At 44.0% G+C, this 21,191-nt stretch overlaps 2 protein-coding genes across 14 annotated transcripts in view; one reads left to right on the forward strand and one right to left on the reverse strand.

The window, feature by feature from the left end:
- CLASP1 (cytoplasmic linker associated protein 1) overlaps positions 1 to 10,301 on the reverse strand; it is a 308,815-nt gene extending 298,514 nt beyond the window's left edge. For 3 of the 4 annotated variants that reach the window (XM_057301388.2, XM_057301390.2, XM_057301389.2), the window contains exon 1: positions 10,116 to 10,301. The gene's annotated coding sequence lies outside the window, so the exon portion shown is untranslated. Of the gene's footprint in view, positions 1 to 9,377; positions 10,051 to 10,115 lie in introns of those variants that run through there. The other variant, XM_063595126.1, reaches the window with a different exon arrangement.
- A 252-nt stretch (positions 10,302 to 10,553) lies between these two features.
- NMI (N-myc and STAT interactor) overlaps positions 10,554 to 21,191 on the forward strand; it is a 28,941-nt gene continuing 18,303 nt past the window's right edge. Inside the window, exons 1-3 of one of the 10 annotated variants that reach the window (XM_063595131.1) lie at positions 10,554 to 10,664; positions 11,220 to 11,897; positions 13,398 to 13,504. Coding sequence is in view for 4 of the 10 variants with exons in the window: in XM_034954004.4 (XP_034809895.2) it covers positions 11,425 to 11,434; positions 13,398 to 13,504 (117 nt within the window). In the remaining 6 variants the exon portion in view is untranslated. The other 9 variants (XM_034954004.4, XM_055108451.3, XM_063595130.1 and 6 more) reach the window with 9 other exon arrangements.

A 21,191-nucleotide genomic window follows, 5' to 3' on the forward strand; every position in this document is an offset into this window, starting at 1 on the left:
GACAGAGCAAGACTCTGTCTCAAAAAAAAAACAAACAAACAAAAAACACTGTGCAAATGAAATAAGCCAGTCACAAAAGGAAAATATTGTATGATTCCATTTATATGAAATATCCAGAATAGGCAAATCCATTGAGTCAGAAAGTAGATCAGAGGTTACCAGGTGCTGGGAGACAGAGGAATGGGGAGTTATTGCTTAATGGCTACAGAGTTTCTATTTGGGATGATGGAAAAGATTTGGAAACAGATTATGGCAATGGTGGCACAATAGCATTAATGTAATTAATGCCACTTAATTGCATACTTAATAATGGTTTAGGCCAGGCACAGTGGCTCACACCTGTAATCCCAGCACTCTGGGAGGGGAACAAGGCAGGCAGATCACCTGAGGTTGGGAGTTCAAGACCAACCAGGCCAACATGGAGAAACCCTGTCTCTACTAAAAATACAAAATTAGCCAGGCATGGTGGCACATGCCTGTAATCTCAGCTACTCCGGAGGCTGAGGCAGAAGAGTCACTTGAACGCAGGAGGCAGAGGTTGCAGTAAGCCAAGATTGCACCATGGCACTCCAGCCTGGGCAACAAGAGGGAAACTCCATCTCAAAAAAAAAAAAAAAGGATTATAAATCACGCTACTATAAAGACACATGCACACGTATGTTTACTGGGGCACGATTCACAACAACAAAGACTTGGAACCAACCCAAATGTCCAACAATGATAGACTGGATTAAGAAAATGTGGCACATATATACCATGGAATACTATGCAGCCATAAAAAAGGATGAGTTCATGTCCTTTGTAGGGACACGGATGAAGCTGGAAACCATCATTCTGAGCAAACTATCGCAAGGACAAAAAACCAAACACCACATGTTCTCACTCACAGGTAGGAACTGAACAATGAGAACACTTGGACACAGGGTGGGGAACATCACACACTAGGGTCTGCCATGGGGTGGGGGGCCGGGGGAGGAATAGCATTGGGAGAAATACCTAATGTAAATGACAGGCTGATGGGTGCAGCGGGCCAGCATTGCACATGTATAACTATGTAACGAGCCTGCACGTTGTGCACATGTACCCTAGAACTTAGAGTATAATACAAAAAAATGGTTTAAATGGACAATTTTATGTTATGTATATTTTACTACAATAAAACACTTGAAAGAAAAAAAAACTTTATCAGGTCTTCAGTTATCTGGATTGTCTAAGGTTAGATTTCATATCAGGAGCTCAAATCTAAAAAGGACTGTACAGTCACCTGATCTAATCCTCGTGGAAACCCTAGTGGGAAGTCTGCATCTCTACATCCCTCCTGACTAGTGAGTGGTTTCCAGATGCTGCCAGATAGTGGCAGCATACCTTTCCCCAAGGCAGCCCACTGACCTTCATGAAGGAAGAACAACCTGAGCTGGAAAAAAAAAAAAAGGGATAAATGAAAAGCATGCTGAAGATTTTAAAAGCCAAATTCTGCTATTCTGCAGGTGTGTGACAATGAACAAATTATTCAACTTCTCCAAGTCTCTGCTTTCTCTCATTATAAAATGACAATAGCACCTGCCTTTAAATGTTACTGTAAGAATTGGCAGAAGTATACCTCTAGCACCCATCCAACTGCCTGGCAAATGGTGAGTGTTCTATCTCATGGTAATTGCTAGTGTGACAATAGGTCTATGTGCCACCTTTCAGCTAACCAAAGGCTGAGCAGGATATGGCCTGGGCTGGGAGAACACTATGACTTACCAGAACTTAAATAAAACAGCCACCAGCACCACAGAAAAACATCAGAGAAGGAGCTGTTTTTATGCAGTTCAACTCTCTTAGGAAAGACTGGCTTATTGTTCCAAGAACGAACCCAGCTACTCTTCATTTAGGAAGGCACTGCTACACAATTCATTTTCTCTATACAACAGGCCTCTGTTAGCATGTCCGGGCTACTGTTCTTAACAGAGTCTGCCTCTACCCACAGGAAAGACACAGTCTGTGAAGAAAATTTGCTAAAAGGTAGTCCCCAGAAGCTGCTCTCAAACTTGTGTAGCCCCAGAAGCACTTGGGGAACCTGTTAAAAAAAAAAAAAAAAAAAAAAAAAAACAGGTATCGCCCACACCCACAGATATTCTGATTACTAAATATTTTACACAGGAGCCTAGTACACAACTGTTTAAAGAAACACTAGAAGGTAGGCCACAAAAATGTAATAAGATCACATTCTGATGTGGACAACTACAACAATCTGTCCCACAAAGCAAAGGCTGCATTTTCCTCTATGCCCATCTAGAAATGGAATAGTTTTGGTCATGCCAGACAGGATTGGAAACCAAGGAAGTAACAGAGACCACCTGCATGTAATACCCAATGTGAGTTTCATACAGTTTCATCATACTGAAGGCCCTCATGATTGCTTATTCTTTTTTAAAATAAACACAAAAAGTAATGAAAAATAAAAATAATGTACCAGCTACACCTGATATAATAGCAAAAAATATACTTAAATTATATTCACCAGAAGTTGGTTAACATTTTTGTGAAACTAACACATTCTTACATTGCTGGGAAAATTACTAAATGGTACGAATTTTTGGTTAGCCAGTGGCAATACATATTAAAAATCATAACTATGAGGCTGGATGTGCTGGTGTGCACCTGCAGTCCCAGCTACTCAGGAGACTGAGGTGGGAGGATCACTGAGCCCAGGAGTTCGAGTAGCCTAGGCAACATAGTAAGACCCTGCCTCTTTAAAAACAAACAAAAAAAGCTCATAAATACCCTTAAATTCAATAATCCCACTTATTTGAATTTATCCTAAGGGAATAACACAAAAGAAACTATACAAAAAAGATAGTCACTATTGGATTACATATAATAATAAAAAAAAAAAAGATAACTACTCAGACACAGTGGCTCATGCCTATAATCCCAGCACTTTGGGATGGTGAGGCAGGAGGATTGCTTGAGTCCAGGAGTTTGAGACCAGCCTGGGCAATATAGTGGGACCCTGTCTCTACAAAAAATACAAAAATTAGCAAGGGTGGTGGCGCACACCTGGCTAATCCCAGCTACTCAGGAGGCTGAGGTGGAAGGTCAAGGCTGCAGTAAGCCATGATCATACCACCACACTCCACCCTGGGTGACAGAGCAGGTATCTTTTTGCTAAAAAAAAAAAAAGAAAAAAGAAAATCTTCCTGTCAAAACTCTCAGGCCAGGTGCAGTGGTTCACACCTGTAATCCCAGCATTTGGGAGGCTAAGGCAGGTAGATCACTTGAGGTCAGGAGTTCGAGACCAGCCTGGCCAACATGGTGAAACTCTGTAACTACTAAAAATACAAGAATGAGCCAGGCGTGGTGGCGCACACCTGTAATCTCAGCTACATGGGAGGCTGAGGCAGAAGAATCGCTTGAATCCGGGAGGCAGAGGTTGCAGTAAGCTGAGATTGTGCCACTTCACTCCAGCCTGGGCATCAGAGTGAGACCCTGTCCCAAAAAAAAATCTCAAACAGTTTACCAAAATTTGCCATATTAACTCAAAATGACAAAGCTATTAAAACTTAAAATTACATATACTATGTAATTATAAGAAAACCATCCATAAAACATGCAAGACCTAAAATTACTTACAAAAAGAATGGACACATGGACAGTCTCAAAGAGTGATATATCGGGAAGTAATAGCTCATGTTGAAATGGTTTGATGTGGTTTTCCTGCACTGGTCTCTCAACTTTCCATATTATTGCTACATTATTGCAGTAAGACTATAAATAAATTTAACTGATTCTGCCTGGAGAGTTAATTGGACAGTAGTGAGGGAAAGTCCTACACTGACCTCAGCTATCCTGAATGAAGACAGGCTCACCTAAACGCACCATGCTATCAGATGGCCACAAGGCCAGTTCTAGATTTCTGTCCCCAAAAGATCAATCTTAACAGATACACAAAAATATAAAACCTTGAATTTACTTTTTTTCTTTTATTCTTTTCTTTAAATACTCTAAAAGTAGTATTTTTCTAAAAGCAAGTATATATGCACTAAAGGAAAGGAGGAAATCTGATTTGACAGCTATTGGCATGGCAAAAAGACTAGAAGACTTCATAAGCCACAACTTCAATATAAGCCATGATGATGTAGCTAGGAAACAGCGTGGTTCACATGAAAAGGACATTAAGCTGAGAGACAGAAGGCCCAGTTCTCAATCTAGATCAATCAGGGTGAATTTCATTTGCAGGCCTTGATTTCTCATCTGCAAATTGATAGGATCGTGATGCTATCTCCCCTACCCATCTCATAAGACTTGGAAGGGAACAAAGATTATGACTGTAAAAGTGCATTAAAAATCATTTTTATCTTTTAAATCTGGCCATTATTATTATGAAGACATTTATTTATAAATCTACAAAAAAAGGGTAACAGTGTGTGGAAGGATACATTCCAAACTGGTAAGTGGGTGTTTCTCCAGGAGTCTGAAATTGGGAGCCATGCCTTTACCTAGATCTGCATTGTTTGAATCTTGTAGGAACTTCTATTCATCTATTACTTGGGGAATTTTAAAATTTTAATTTGTAAAAGCTAATGATATCACGAATGTAAAGTGCAGAGTTCTCCACCTCTGGCTCATCTAAGAATCATCTAAAGACTGTTCAAACTGTGGCTACCCAGGTCCCCTACAAATTCCCTGGGTGGAAGATAATAAAATAAGGCCAGGCTGCTTGTATTTTAACAAGGTCCCAAAGAGATTCCAGTGACTTGATTACTGCAACTACTACTACATGGTTATTAACTCCTACCATGTATTACCGACTTAACACATACCAGTCACTATCCTCAACACTTTACACGTATTATCTCATTTAATCCTGACAACAACCTATAGGTAGGTGCTACAATTAACACTGCCCTCCCCTCACCCTCACTTTACAGATGAAGACACTAAAATATTGAGATTATTTAACTGGCCTAAAATCACAGCACTTGTAAGTGGCAGAGACAGAATGCACAAGGAAATTTGAAAATCATTGATTCAGTTTCCTAACCTAAGAAAACAGCTGTATATTCTGGTCAGGTCATATCTTCTGTTTTGTTTCAGACACTGCATTTAAAGGACATTAAAAAAAAAAAAAAAAAAAAAAACAATGGCTGGGGGCAGTGGGTCACACCTACAATCCCAGCACTTTGGGAGGCGGAGGCAGGCAGATCACCTGAGGTCAGGAGTTTGAGATCAGCCTGGCCCAACATGGTAAAACCCCGTCTCTACTAGAAATACAACAAAAATTAGCCAGGCGTGTGCCACCACGCCTGTAGTCCCAAGCTACTCAGGAGGCTGAGGCAGGAGAATTGCTTGAACCTGGGAGATGGAGGCTGCAGTGAGCTGACATCACGCCACTGCACTCCAGCCTTGGTGACAGAGCAAGACTCCATCTTGGGGGCCGGTGGGGGGGAATAGTTGGGCCAGGCTTCCTAGCACTTTGGTAGGCCAAGGCAGGAGGATGACTTGAGCCCAGCAGTTCGAGACCAGCATGGGCAACATGGTGAGACCCTATCTCTACAAAACACTTCTAAAACAAAATTTAGAAAATTAGCCAGGTGTGGTGGTGCATGCCTGTAGTCCCAGCTACTCAAAAGGCTGAAGCAGGAGGATTGATTAAGTCCAGAAGGTCAAGGTTGCAGTGAGCCATGACCATGCCACTGCACTCCAGCTTGATCAACAGAGCAAAACCGTCTCAAAAAAAAAACAAGAGTTGCCTAAAGAAAGCATGGTGAGCCATATCAAACCAGGAAAGGACTAACCATTTAGGGCTGTTTGCATACCTTCACTATAATCAGCCATCGATTCATGTTATTGTCTCCCTAAGTAGACTGCAAGCCCCTGAAGTGCAGGGGCCATGGATGTCTCTTCAACTGTACCTTCTTGGTACCTGATGCTCAATTCAAGAGAGAGTTTAATAAGTAAATTAATCAATAATTCTAGAAGTGTGATATCTGTCACGGGAAATATGAAGTGCTATTATGTGAAGAAGAAACAGACTTAATTCAGGTTCCTTCAGGAAGTATAACTAAGGTCAATACGTGAAAGGGAGGGAGCAGACTGTAGTAGTAATCTAAAAACATTTCTGGCAACCAAGACCTGTCCAGGGACAGATGCCTGCAGTTTGACACTGATGATCAGAATGTAGCAAACATAAGGAAGGATGCTGGACTACTGGGCCTCTAACAACTCCTCCTAAGCTCAAATTCTATTAGTCTACATTAGGATACATTTGTTTATTCTTTCATACATTCTACAGTTTCCATTAGTTATACAAGTCACTTAGTCACTTAGTAAGCAACAGAGGACACACAATGTGTTCTACAAACTCCCTGTGCCATCAAGGATCTAGAGAAGAGTAAATGCACAAAAGTGAATCTAAGCAAGCAGGAAGGTGATATATACAACAGGAAGCAGCAAGGAGTGAGGAAACTTCCAGGCAGGAAACAAGACAGAAGTTAACAAAGGTGTTATGGAAGAAACGTCACCATTTGAGCACACCTGAGCTAGATCTTTAGGATCTATGAGGGGAGGTGGGATGAGGGCTGTCATAAGAATTTGGGGAGGAAAACCATTGTGTGGCAGTAATGGTCTGGGCATAAAGCCGGCAGAAAAGCCCTGGGGAGGTGAAGAACAAGCTAGAAACAAGCAGTAAATGCCGGCATTTTAGAGGTCATTTAGTCAAACACATATACCCATACTTTGTTGATGATGCCCCGCTGGCAATGGGTAAAAAAGTTAGTTCATTTTTTAAAATTACATCTTACAAACCAAAAACTGTATCAGCGATGATTTCTACTTCACTTAGTTTTTGTTTTTAAGACTAACAGATCCTTCCCTTGTTTTGTTTTTGTTTTTAGACAAGGTCTCACTCTGTCATCCAAGCTATAATGCAGTGGCACGATTTCGGCTCACTGTAGCCTCAGCCTCCCAGACTCAGGAGATCCTCCCACCTCATCCCCCCAAGTAGCTGGGACTACAGGTGCACACCACTATCCCCAGCTAATTTTTGTATTTTCTGTAGAGACACAGGGTTTCACCATGTTGCCCAGGTTGGTCTCAAACTCCATGCAACCCGCCCGCCTTGGCCTCCCAAAATGCTAGCATTACAGATGTAAGCCACTGCACCCAGCCTCTTCTCTTGTTTTCTAGGAAATCTTTAAAATGTTCTGTTTTTAAACATTTAAGTTTTACTTCTGTCTACTATTTCCACTATTTGACAACTAGATTTAGTTACCAAAAATGACAGTTTCAGTAACTCAGTTGAACCTAACATTTGTAATCACTTAAATGTTTATATTTACCAACAGTACTACAAAATAAAAAAAAATCTAAAAATTATTAAGTATAAGATTATGAAGAATAGATGGGTCTCAAACAGTAAATTTAAGTCTCAGGCCCAAGAAGCCATCTCATTCAACTTATAAATCAAGACACTAAGCTACTTAAGAAAATAAACAAGACGGAAGCAAAAATCTAAATCTAGGCCAGGCGTGGTGGCTCACGCCTGTAATCCCAGCACTTCGGGAGGCTGAGGCAGGCGGACCATGAGGTCAGGATATCAAAGCCATCCTGGCTAACACAGTGAAACCCCGTCTCTACTAAGAAAATGCAAAAAAATTAGCTGGGCATGGTGGCGGGCACCTGTAGTCCCAGCTACTCGGGAGGCTGAGGGAGGAGAATGGCATGAACCTGGGAGGCGGAGCTTGCAGTGAGCCCAGATCGCGCCACTGCATTCCAGCCTGGGTAACACAGCGAGACTCCATCTCAAAAAAAAAAAAAAAAAAAAAAATCTAAATCTAAAACCAGTAAACACGGGCCGAGCGCGATTGCTCACGCCTGTAATCCCAGCACTTTGGAAGGCCAAGGCAGGCTGATCACAGGAGGTCAGGAGTTCAAGACCAGCCTGGCCAACATAGTGAAACCCTGTCTCTACTAAAAATACAAAAATTAGCTGGGCATGGTTGTGGGTGCCTGTAATCCCAGCTACTCAGGCGGCTGAGGCAGGAGAATCGCTTGAACCCAGGAGGTGGAGGTTGCAGTGAGCTGAGATTGCACCATTGCACTGCAGCCTGGGCGACAAGAGTGAAACTCTGTTTCAAAAATAAAAATAATAAATAAAACCAGTAAACAAAATATAACACACTTAAATGACAAACTACATGTTCTTCTGGCCAATCATTTCTCAACATCCCTGTCAAACTATTTTAAGGGTCTGAAATCTTGCTCTATAAAAAGCAAGTTCCCATCATCTGAACTACACTTAAAGAGATTCTATCCCACTAGTTACTGAAGCATAATACACCAGGCTTCAGAGTTTTACTTGCTATCAGTTAAAAAAAAAAGTTTACCTCTTTTACATAAATAAAGTGGAATCTGTGGGTTAATTCAAAAGCCTGACATAGTAGGAGATCTGGGTTTTCCGTTCTCACACAAATTTATGGTGCAAACTTAGCAAAAGCCTTTTCTGTATTTGCCAATTCAGTTGTAACACAGAGATACAATATTTGACACCTCCACCACCAACAAAGTCTCCTCTAAGGAGTCCTGACTTTGGTTAACCTTACCTGGGAGAATCAAAAGCTATGGCTGAAAACTCCTTCATAAAAACTAAAACTTTAGAAGTCTAAAATGGTGTTACCAGGTAGCCCATAATAAACAATGAATTATAGAAACTGAGATTTCAGTAACAACTGCTAAAAAGGTGTATTACACAATTTAACAAGATAACCAGATCATCAAAATTTAAATTTCTTAACAAATGTAAAAAATAAATAATATTCAGTACTCTGAGGCACTGTGCTACTTTTTATCTATATGGTCGCAACATCAATGTTGCTATTCTCCCAATCCCTTGATGAGCAAACGGAGCCAATATCCAGGATCCCTCATATCGAGAGGTCAGTTACCGTCGTAAATAATCGTAGTAATAAAAACAATTTCTAATGCCAGAATTGAAAACGGACTGTGGCACCCAAATAGGGTCCAAGGTACATGGCGGCATGAAACTATTTCTCGTTTCTGACTCTTCTGCATCACTGTCTCCCAAAGGACTAGAGAATCTGAAGCTCTCATTGCCACATCTACAAATGAAAGTATCATGTTTAAAGAGCTCACAGGTTCTACGAATGGTCAGTATTTAATGAACGCACCCCACTACACAGAAACTCACCCAGCCGCAAACTCAGCTGCAAACTCACCACAGCATGCTTTCAGACTCCACATTAATTTTTTTTAATTTTAGAAACAAACAACTATTTTAAAAATATTATGTAATAATTTAAACTCTGGAAAGTCCCATACTCATCCCAGCAGCTCGGAAAACGGAAAGCAAAATTCGATTAGCTCCATTGTACCTAGCCAGGCTAACGTGCGAGATCACACACTCATCTTCGTCAGAGCGTCTCTGCCAATACCAAAGAACAACAAAGGCAAGTTGAGAAGTCTACACAGGCTTAACTCAGCACTTGTTCGCTTTCCCAGCTTCGGAAAGAAGCTCTTCGAAGGCCCCGGGAACCAAGGGGACCTTGTGCATCCCATCAAGCCGGCCGCTCCGCTCGGCGCCGCTCGCGCAGCTTTTGTCTGGCCCGGTTGGGAGCCCAGGACGGGAGCCCGGGCCGCCCGCCTCCCGGCACCCCTTCTCTCTGGATCTTTCTCCACACCCATCACTCGCCAATGACTAGTTGTTGTGGGTTTCTCTCCCTCGCCCCCTCCCTTCCTTTCAAACGCGCCCCGGGCTCGCTGGCTTCTCCCACCCGGCAGGGGAGACTCGGGTTAGGAAGGGGGCCCGGGTGGGGTCTGGAAAAGGGAAACAGAGAGGGGCACACAAAGCCCGACTGACCCCAGGGCCGATCCCCTCCCTCTGCAAAGCAGCCTGGGCTCAGCGACCTACTGGTTGGATAAACAACCCTCGCATCCCGCTCCTCGCCAGGCTCCCACCTCAGCGCCGCCCCATCCCCCCAAAGTGCACCCAAGAGCCGATGACAGCGCTGGACATCGCCCCCACCCAGACCCGGCGCCCGCCACTGCGCGGGAGGGGCCAGGGCCGCGGGAGGGCTCGGGTCTGACCCTCCGCCCCCTGACCGGGTACTCACAGCCCTGTTTTTCGTTACTGTTGCCGCTGCGGACCAGAGAGCCGCCGCCTTCTCCTCCACCCCAATGAGGTTAAGCGCTTGGTGCGGGGATTAAAAAAAAAAAAAAAAGAAAAAAAAAAAAAAAGACCGAGAGAGCGAGAGAGACGCCGAGGGCGCCTGCGCAGTGCGGTCACCCTTTTTCTTCTTACCGCCACCAACCCGGGTACACCATAGAGAGCGTAAACCGAGACCAGAGAGGCGGCTGCCTCTCTATGGTAACGCCCCGCGCAGGCGCTGGCCTGGCCGTGTTAGGCTTCGCTGGCGTAAAGTCCCCGGGAGCTTTGCCCCTCACGGAGAACGTTAGTTGACCCTGATGGGGACCCGTAGGGTAAAGGTTTTGTTTTTGTTTTTTTTACGGAAAAGGTGGCCTGAGTGTGGTTAGGCCCCTTGGAAAGTTGCGACAAAACTCGAGTTAGACAAGGAAGGTCGGAACTAAGTGGCCACAGCAACAATGCACCAGCAAGCAGGGAGCGTGATAGGAAGAGCTAAAGAGGAATCGGGAAACCCTGGGTAAAAGTCGTCCAAGTGGAACTTCCTTTGGTCGGGGGTCTGATACTCGAAGGAAACGGTCTTTCACTTCTGGGTTAGGGCGTCCGCCCACAGGGCGACTGCAATGAAGGAAATTGTGCCCTGCGACTTCCCGTAACAGAGCTGTGTGTCCACGCCCCCTTTTCCGAGCAGGCGCGGACGCTTGTGCCGGAAGTAAACTTGTTAACGGTTCTTTGCCTTTTGGGGAGGGGAGACAGCCCAGAGAAGGCTTCGGAGACCCTTGAGTCGGCCAGCGAGCAGGGTTTCTTACTTGAGCGCCTCCACAAATAAACGCTCCTTCGCTCCTCCGTCGCGTGCGTTTCCCTGGGATAATAAGTGGGAAAGTGGTGGCTTTTATTTTTTTGAGACAGGGTCTCACCGCCGTCGCCCAGGCTGGATGGAGTGCAGTGGCGCGATCACGGCTCACTGCAGCCTCGACTTCCCAGGCTTAGGTGATCCTCCTGCCTTAGCCTCCCGAGTAGCTGGAATTACAGGCGTGCACCACCACCCCCAACTACTTTTTGTATTTTTTTGTAGAGATGGGTTTCAACATGTTTCCCAGCCTTGTCTCAAACTCCTGACCTCAAGTGATCCGCCGTCTTGGGTCTTCGAAAGTGCTGGGACAGCAGGAGTGAGCCACCGCATCTGGCCCGGAAAGTGTTTTGGAGCGTAGAAAAATGCAAATTATAGGGCTGCCTTCAAGGATCCCGAAGGACCCACAGATTTGCCGCATCAGGCTCCTATGCACGCCGGTAATTTGATGTGTTGAGATGCACTGCCCAGTGCGTTGTTTTTACTGAAGGAGCTTGTGTGCGGAGCTCCTTGCTAGTGTATGTGTATGTGTTGGGATGGGAGAGAAGTGCGGGAGAACTATGAGATAATGCCCCCTGATCCTCAGGGTCTTAGGAGGTATGGTCGGAGAGGCTAAGCTAAAGTATGAAAGCCGTGTGTAGGCCCTTCTGTGTAGTGCAGAAAAGGGAGAGGTATGTGATTTGAAAGAGTAGGGATGACATGGAGGATGCGACTCCTGGTTGGATCTATAAACTAATGTCTTTGGAACGAAAGCACATGCAACCTTTTGAAAATGGATGGGTGATAATGAAAGACCATTCCAGAGAAGAAACACCATGGTGCAAAGGCTCAAGAGGCATACTGGAAGTACAATGAAGAGAGCAATCTAACTGAAATGGGAAAAAAAGAAACAAAGAGTAAAAAGTAAGATTTGATGAGAAAGATGGAATCGATTTTTAAATTTTTTTATCTACACAACAAAATTTATTATCTTAACCATTTTTGAGTGAATAATTCGTTAGTATTAAGTATATTTACCTTGTGCAGCCAGTCTCCAGAATTCTTTTCATCTTGCAAAACAAACCCCGAACCCATTAAACAATTTCTCATTCGCCATTTTCCAGCTAGCCTTGGTAACCTCCATTCTAGTTCTGTCTCTATGAATTTGACTATGTACCCCATGTAAGTGGTATCATACAGTATTTGTCTTTTTGTGACTGGCATATTTCACATAGCATAATCTCCTTGTGGTTTATCCATCTTGTAGCATGTGTCAGAATTTCCTTCCCTTTTAAGACTAAATAATATTCCATTGTATGTATATACCACTTGTGTTATTTCCACCTTTTGGTTATTGTGAATAATACTGCTTCAAACATGAGTGTACAGATAACTCTTCAAGATTCTTTTAGGGTGATACAGAGATAGTAAGTTATCTTGATTGTTCACTGCCAGTTACAGACCAAACTCCTTGTTCTCCTTGTGCTCCACTTCTCAACCACTGCACTTGGCTAGTCTTAAACAAAAAAAGAAAAACCCTAATTTTAATAGCTTGTGGGGACAGACGCAGTGGCTCACGCCTATAATCCCAACACTTTGGGAGGCCGAGGTGGGTGGATCACTTGAGGTCAAAAGTTCGAGACCAGCCTGGCCAATATGGTAAAACCCTGTCTCTACTAAAAATACAAAAATTAGCCGGGTGCGGTAGCACACACCTGTAATCCCAGCCACTCAGGAGACTGAGGCAGGAGAAATGCTTGAACCCAGGAAGTGGAGGTTGTGGTGAACGGAAATTGCGCCACCGCACTCAAGCTGGGCGACAGCGAGACTCCGTCTCAAAAATTAGTATTAATAGAATGTGGGAGATTTTGAAACCAAGTATAGGAATTCATACTTTATATTGTTTAAGGTCCTTGACTAGGCATAGTAACATGATGAAAGAACTGTTGGTTTGTTTGGTTTTTTTCCGAGACAGAGTCTCACTCTGTTGCCCAGGCTGGCGTGCAGTGGTGCGATCTCGGCTCACTGCAACCTCTGCCTCCCTGGTTGAAGCGATTCTCTTTCCTCAGCCTCCTGAGTAGCTGGGACTACAGGCACATGCCACCACGCCCAGCTAATTGTTGTATTTTTAGTAGAGGCGGGGTTTCACCATGTTGGCCAGGATGGTCTCGATCTCTTGACCTCGTGATCCAGCCTCCCAAAGTGCTGGGATTACAGGCATGAGCCACCACGCCCAGCTAGAAAGATCTGTTTCAGAAAGCAACTCTGGCAGTGGAAGCTGAATACATACTCCATTTCTATAAAGCATTTATGGAGGCCTCTAGATGTGCCAGGCATTGTACTGCTGCTTTATGTAAATTATTGATGGGTCCATGAATCCATTAAAATAAATGTGAGCCAGTTGTTATGCACCCCAATTTACAGGCAAGAAAATCAAGGTTCTGAGTTGCAGATGGGCTGAGAAAAGGCTCACCAACCACGTGTACACACAAGAGATTAGGAAAGAAAACTGCCATTGGAGCCAGGCCCTGGTAAGCACTGAGTATTCATTGGTTTGAATGAGGATACTGAAAGAAAAAAAATGACATGTAAGAGTGACTTTTCTCAGGAGAAAGAATAGGCTGACATCAAGAGTCTTTGCTGTCACATTAGTGGTATGTATAAGGGCACAACACAACAGAAGTACATTTTTCAAGGTTCGTAAAAGAACCCTGGGGTTTGCTTTTAGGTTTGTTTATTACCTTTAACAAATATAAAATGCCAGGTAAATATATCTTTGTATATAGTAGAGAAATTAATAAGACATACCCTTCCCTACTCAACATTTCATCTTTGATTTTATATTCTCAAAAATATTGTGAGGTCTTTTAAGGAAATGATCTCCTTTTGGCAGATGAGGAAATTGAGGGCCAGAGAGGAAAAATTATCTTCCCAATGCCACATGCCTAATTGGTCTCAAAGCTTTGACTGGAACCTGAGCCTCCAGAATTGCTGCTATGCTTTCATCTCCCTTAGAGAGATAGATAACAGTAGTCAGAGTGAGTGGACAATTCTTCTATTCAGTCAGTCTGATCTTCCTCAGGGATGCATATCCAGACTCCCATGGAGCTAGTGATAGTTAAACAAAGAGGCAGAGAATATAGTGCATTATAAATAGCATTCATACACTCAAAAATATTGTGTGCTGATACTGTGCCAAACACTTAGCAAAGCAGGGAAAAATCCCTGTCCTCATAGCAGAGACTAAAAATACTAATAAGTAAAATATATACTAAGACAGGTAGGATAAGTGTTGGCAAGAAAAAGTGAAGCAGTGAGAGGGGAATAGGGTGAGCCGAGAGTAGGGAGGGAAGTTTTTGTTTATACCAGAGGCAGAGGAGCCCCACTGAGAAGGCAAACTGTACAAAGATCTAAAGGAGGCAAAGGAACAAGAAATGTGCCTTGGGTAGACAGGGAACATTCCGGGTGGAATAACAAGTGCAGAAATCATTAAGGCAGAAAGATGCCTACTACATTGTAAGAACAGAAGGCAGTCCAGAGTGATAGAAGCAGAGTACAGGAGGGTAAAAGTAAGAAATGAAGTCAGAGAGGTAAGAGGAATTCAAATTGGGCATGGACTTACAGGCCATTGTAAGGACTTTGGCTTTTTCTGAGGGAGATGGGAAGCCATCGTTGAGTAGAAAAATAGTGAAATTCTACTTATATATTTAAAGAATCACATTGACTTCTAGTTTGACACTAGATTATTGAGGAGCAAGGGGGACCACTTAGGAAGCTATTGTAATACTCCAGGTGAGAGATAAGTGGCATAGAAAAGGTGCAAGCAGTGGAGGGATGAGGTATCTGGATATATTCAGGGTGGCACACAGGATTTGATGACAATTTATATAGGATGTGAGAAAATGAAGGGAGTCCAAGGTGACTATGATTTTTGGCCTGAGCATTTTGAAGAATGGTGTTGTCATTTACTGAAATGGGAAAGATGGAGGAGCAGGTTGGGGATGGGAAGAGATAAATTCCATTTTGGGCCAGGCAGGGTGGCTCACACCTGTAATCCCAGTACTTTGGGAGGCCGAGGCAGGCAGATCGCTTGAGCTCAGGAGTTCAAAACCAGCCTGGGTAACTGGGTAAAACCCCATCTCTACAAAAATTAGCCAGGCGTGGTGGCAGATGCCCATAGTCTCAGCTGCTTGGGAGGATCACTTGAGCCCTGGAGGTGGAGGTTGCAGTGAGCCAAAATGGCACCACTGCACTCCAGCCTGGGTGACAGAATGAGACCCCATCTCAAAAAGTCACAAAAATTCTGTTTTGGAGCTTAAATTTGAGATGCCTGTTAGAATGCCACATGAAAAGATCAAGAAGAGAGTTAGATATGTAGGAGTCTGGAATTTAGAAACTTCCAGACTGGAGATGTAAATCTGGGAGAGAGCATGTACAGAGTATTTGAAGCCATGAAATAATCTACATATAAAGTGTAGACAGAATTTTGAGAAAGGTATCTTAGGCACTGAAATAGGAGGAAACCAGGAAAAGAATCCCAGTTGAACTGGGTGGGGAGGATGGCTCAAGGAAGAACAACCATGTCAATTGCTGGGTTCTAACTGGGCACTGCTTATGATAGTGGAGTAGTAAGGATAAAAGCCTGATTGGAATGGATTTAGAATAGTGGGAACAGAATTGGAGAGAGGGAGAATAGATAATTTGGGTATGGAGTTGGTTGTAAGGATAGCGGGTAGAAAAGTGATAACTGCAAGGGGTCAAGACAGTGGTTTTAAAATTACTTCACAAATTTTTTAGTATTTCTAAAAGAATTCTTTTTTTAATAAAAATAACTTCAGACTGCTATTGTTCCTTTATATCAACTACCCTGTTATTCAAATTAACCCAGCTGTCTTATAAAATTTTTTGCTACCAGCTTTATTGAGATATAATTCATATACCATACTATTCACTCATTTAAAGTATACAATTCAACAACTTTAGTACATTCAAAGAGTTGTGCAGGGTGGGCGCGGCAGCACATGCCTGTAATTCCAGCACATTGGGAAAAGCCAAGACAAAAGGATCATTTGAGCCAAGGAGTTCGAGATCAGCCTGGGCAACATGCAAAACCACTTCTCTACAAAAATTAGCTAGGCGTGGTGGTGTGCGCATGTAGTCCCAGCTACCTGGGAGGCTGAGGTGGGAGGATTACTTGAGCCCAGGAGGCAGACATTGCAGGGAGCGCCACTGCACTCCAGCCTGGGCAACAAAGTGAGACCCTGTCTCAAAAAAAAAAAAAAAAAAAAGTTGTGCAACCACCATCACAATTTGTTTTAGGACATTTTCAGCACCCCAAAAAGAAACATTACTATGCACTTAGGGTGATAATGATGTGTCAGTGTAGGTTCATCAATTGTAACCACTCTGGTGAGGGATGTTGATAATGGGGTGACTGATTTTGATTTGCTGTGTGTGTGTGTGTGTGTGTGTGAGAGAGAGAGAGAGAGAGACAGGGTCTCACTCTGTCACCCAGGCTAGCATGCAGTAGCACAATTACAGCTCACCACAGCTTCAACCTCCCATCGCAGCCTCCTGAGTAGCTGGGACAACAAACGCGCACCACCATGCCTGGCTAATTTTTGTATTTTCTGTAGAGACAGGGTTTCACCATGTTGCCCAGACTTGTCTTGAAGTCAGCTCAAGTGAACCCCTGCCTTGGCCTCCCAGAGTGCTGAGATTACAGGCCTGAGCCACCATGCCTGGCCAATTTTCTTTTTCTTTTTTTTTCTTTTTGAGACAGGTCTCGCTCTGTTGCCCAGGCTGGTGTGTGCGCAGGCTGGCACAATATTGGCTCACTGCAGCCTCCACCTCCTGGGCTCAAGCGATCCTCCCACCTCAGCCTTCTAAGTAGCTAGGACTACAGACATGTGCCACCATGCCTAGCTAATTTTTTTAATTTTTTTGTAGAGACGGGATTTAGCCATGTCACTCAGGCTGGTCTCAAACTACTGGGCTCAAGTGATCCTCTCACCTTGGCCTCCCAAAGTGTTGGGATTACAGGTGTGAGCCACTGCACCCAGTAGATCATGTGTTTTTTATTCTTTGTTAATATGGGGCATTACATTGCTTGTATGAATTCCCAGAGCAAATCTCACTTGATTATGATGTATAATCCTTTTTATATGTCACTGAAATTGATTTGATAGTATTTTGTTGAAGACTTTTACATCTTTGTTAATAAGAGCTATTGAGGCAGGGCATGGTGATGAATGCCTGTAATCCCAGCACTTTGGAAGGCCAAGACGGGAGGATTGCTTGAGCTCAAGAGTTGAAGACAAGCCCAGGCAACACATTGAAACCCTGTCTCTACAAAAAATACAGACATTAGCTGGGCATGATGATATATGCCTGTAGTTCCAGCTACTTGGGAGGCTGAGGCAGAAGGGTCACTTGAGCCCTGGAGGTCAAGGCTGCAGTGTGCCAAAATTGCACCACTGCATTCCAGCCTGGGCAACAGAGTGAGACCCTGTCTCAAAAAATAAATAAGTAAAGAAGAGATATTTGTCTCTAATTTTCTTGTGATGTCTGATTTTGGTATCAAGATAATACTGGCCATATAAAATGAGTTGGGAAATGTTCCCTCCTCATCTATTTTTTCAAGAATTTGTGAAGTTTCGCATTCATTATTATTACTTTTCTTTTTTGAGACAGAGTCTCACTCTGTCACCCAGGCTAGAGTGCAGTGGCACCATCTTGGCTCACTGCAACCACCTCTGAGTTCAAGCGATTCTCGTGCCTCAGCCTGCCGAGTAGCTGGGACTATAGGTGTGTGCCACCAGGCCCAGCTAATTTTTGTATTTTATGTATTTATTTATTTATTGAGATGGAGTCTCACTCTATTGCTCAGGCTCCTAGGCTGGAGTGCAATGGCATGATCTTGGCTCACTGCAACCTTCGCCTCCCAGGTTTAAGCAATTCTGCCTCAGCCTCCTGAGTAGCTGGGATTACAGGCGCGTGTCGCCATGCCTGGCTAATTTTTGTATTTTTAGTAGAGACGGGGTTTCACCATGTTGGACAGGCTGGTCTCGAACTCCTGACCTCGTGATCCACCCACCTTGGCCTCCCCAAAGTACTGGGATTACAGATGTGAGCTACCATGCCTAGCTAATTTTTTTTTATTTTAAGTGGAAACAGGGTTTCGTTATGTTGGCCAGGCTGGTCTCAAACTCCTGGCCTCAAGTGATCCACCCACCTCGGCCTCCCAAAGTGCTGGGATTACAGATATGAGCTACCATGCCTAGCTAATTTTTTTATTTTAAGTGGAAACAGGGTTTCGTTATGTTGGCCAGGCTGGTCTCAAACTCCTGGCCTCAAGTGATCCACCCACCTCGGCCTCCCAAAGTGCTGGGATTACAGTTGTGAGCCACCATGCCCAGCCTGCATTCTATGTTTGTTTGTTTGTTTGTTTTTGAGACAGACTCTTGCTCTGTCACCCAGGCTGGAGTGCAGTGTTGCGATCTTGGCTCACTGCAGCCTCTGCCTCCTGGGTTCAAGTAATTCTCCTGCCTCAGCCTCCTGAGTAGCTGGGATTACAGGCACCTGCCACCAAGCCCAGCTAATTTTTGTTTTTTGTATTTTTAGTAGAGACAGGGTGAAAAGAAATGGGAATAATACCTATATCTAATATTGTTGTTGGCAAAACAAAAAGGTTTATAAAATGTCCAGGAGTTCTTAGTAGATGTTAGCAATTACAATTATTAATAATATGTCCAGGAGCCAACTCTTCATCTTCAGATCTCTAACACTTTGCAGAATACCAGATTTGAAGCTGAGTTAAATTCAGACTGTTAGTACATGTCTCAGCTTTAGAATGTAGGTGTCCAAAAAGACTTCCCCTCCACCTGTATCATTTGCCTTTTAAACAGAATCTGAGTCAATATATTAAGTTAGTCCTGTTCTGGCCATGGTCCTGTCCTTTAGTATCTTCTTATAAAAAATAAAAATAAGAAGAAATGAGGTTCAACTAAATAACCTCGAGAGTTCATATTCCCTCTAAAATTTCAAGGTAAAACTAAAGTAATTCTTTCTCAAGTTGCAGCAGAAGGAGTTTTTGTATTTTCTAACTGGTCTGATAAGCACAAAGAAGTCGTTTTTTTACTTAGAAATGCCATTTTACAGGAGTCTGAGGTGGTGGGATCACTTGGGGCCAGAGCTCAAGATCAGCCTGGGAAACAGTTAGATACCTGCCCCCAGCCCCCAAATTAAAAGTACAAAAAATCTGGGTGCGGTCATGAATTCCTGTAATCCCAGCTACTTGAGAGTGGAGGTGGAAGGACTGCTTGAGCTCAGGAGTTGGAGACTGGGCAACAGAGCAAGACTCATCTCAAAAAAAAAAAAAAAAAAGAAAAAGAAAAAGAAATGTCACCACTTTAAACTGGTTCCCATCAACCTTTTTGATACAAATAAGTTTTACTTTTGTTAAACTATTTTAGACCACTGTATCAGTTATTATATGTGACTAGGTAGCATGATAACCTATAATTTATGCCTTGAAATAATTTTGACTCATTTTCTTCCCACATCTGTATTTATGAGCCGGGGCAGCTGTGGGGTGGTTCTTTGTGTGGGATTAAGAGACACTGCAGTTCTTGAAATAAACCAGATGTTTGAATTTTCAAAGGAAAAGTTCACACCTAGTGAAGTATTTATTTACAAGCTCCACAACAAAACAAGAGATTATAAGAAAACTTTCAAGGGACATGGGTCACAGAAACCAACAGGAACACCACAGCTTTCCCAACTTCATGGCCCGGGGGATGTTACAAAAGACACAGAAACGCCGATCTTGTGCTGACCGTAAACATTTGTAAACTAGTGTTACAATGACTAAGAAATTACAAAAGAGTTACAATCTGATGAAGAGCGATTCCTGCTTTGACTTTATTTGGTTTCTATCCACTTTCCCAACATACCTTATAAAATACATGCAAAAAACTGGTTTTAGAAAGCGTTCCCTAAAATTAGTGTGTACGGAAACTTCAGGTATACTTCTGCTTTCCTCCGCAAAACCACCCCTTTTTAAAAATCGAAAGTGAAATTAGTTTTTTTTACTGTTAGTGACTAATCATTGGAGACAACCAGGTTTAGTATTTGAGCATTGGTTAAATGCTAAAGAAAAATCGCCGTTAAAGCAGTTTTCTTTTTCACTGTCTTTTTCTTTTCGCGGGGAACCGAGCTGTTCCTGCGAGGGCCACCTCCTCAGGAAAACCCCGCAGCTCTCCCGAGGCGCTTCTGCAGGAGGCAGCGACAGTTTTGAGAACCCGGGCCTTCCCCTCCCAGTGCCTCCGGGGGTTCCGGCGTTTCAGGCGCAGCTGTTTTCCGGGAAGGGCAGGCGCGCTGGGCCTTGGGGAGCTGCGCTCGGCGGGCGGACGCGGGTGAGTGGGGAGTCCCTTCCCCGGCTGCCACTCCCGCCGCTGGCAGTCCCGGGCTGGAGAGCCGGGGGTGGAAAGGGAGGTGGGAGCCCTCAGCGCCGACGGAAGTGGGACAGCGCCGGAGTTGAGACCCTGCTCCCCGGGAGCTGCCCGCAGCCGAGTCGCGGAGGCCACGCCGCCTTCGAGGGGTCGCACCTGCTCCTGGGCCCGCTGTGCAGTCTCTGGGCCGTCAGGGCTTCGAGCCTTGTCACTTGTTTGCTTTGCTTCATTGAGGAAATTGAAACATAAAGTTATTTGTGTTTCCTCGCTGTTTTCTCTCTCTTTTTTTTTTTTTTTGAGACGGAGTCTCGCTCTGTCGCTCAGGCTGTAGTGCAGTGGCGCGATCTCGGCTCACTGCAAGCTCCGCCTCCCGGGTTCACGCCATTCTCCAGCCTCAGCCTCCCGAGTAGAGTAGCTGGGACTACAGGCGCCCGCCACCACGCCTGGCTAATTTTTTTTTTTTTGTATTTTTAGTAGAGACGGGGTTTCACCGTGTTAACTAGGATGGATACGATCTCCTGACCTCGTGATCCGCACGCCTCGGCCTCCCAAAGTGCTGGGATTACAGGCGTGAGCCACCGCGCCCGGCCCTCGCTGTTTTCTCCGAGTGTCTCTGGAGATAGTCCTTAGGAAAACGGATTTCTTAAGAAAACGATTCTTGGCAGGGGCGGTGTTGTACAGTCATGGCTGGCGTGTCAGAATAGGCAAGGTTTTTCTTGAAGGAGACATCCGAAGGAGAATACTGTGTTTCCAGTCTGTACAACAG

This window comes from Pan paniscus, chromosome 13, assembly GCF_029289425.2.
Source record: "Pan paniscus chromosome 13, NHGRI_mPanPan1-v2.0_pri, whole genome shotgun sequence".
Classification (NCBI taxonomy): domain Eukaryota; kingdom Metazoa; phylum Chordata; class Mammalia; order Primates; family Hominidae; genus Pan; species Pan paniscus.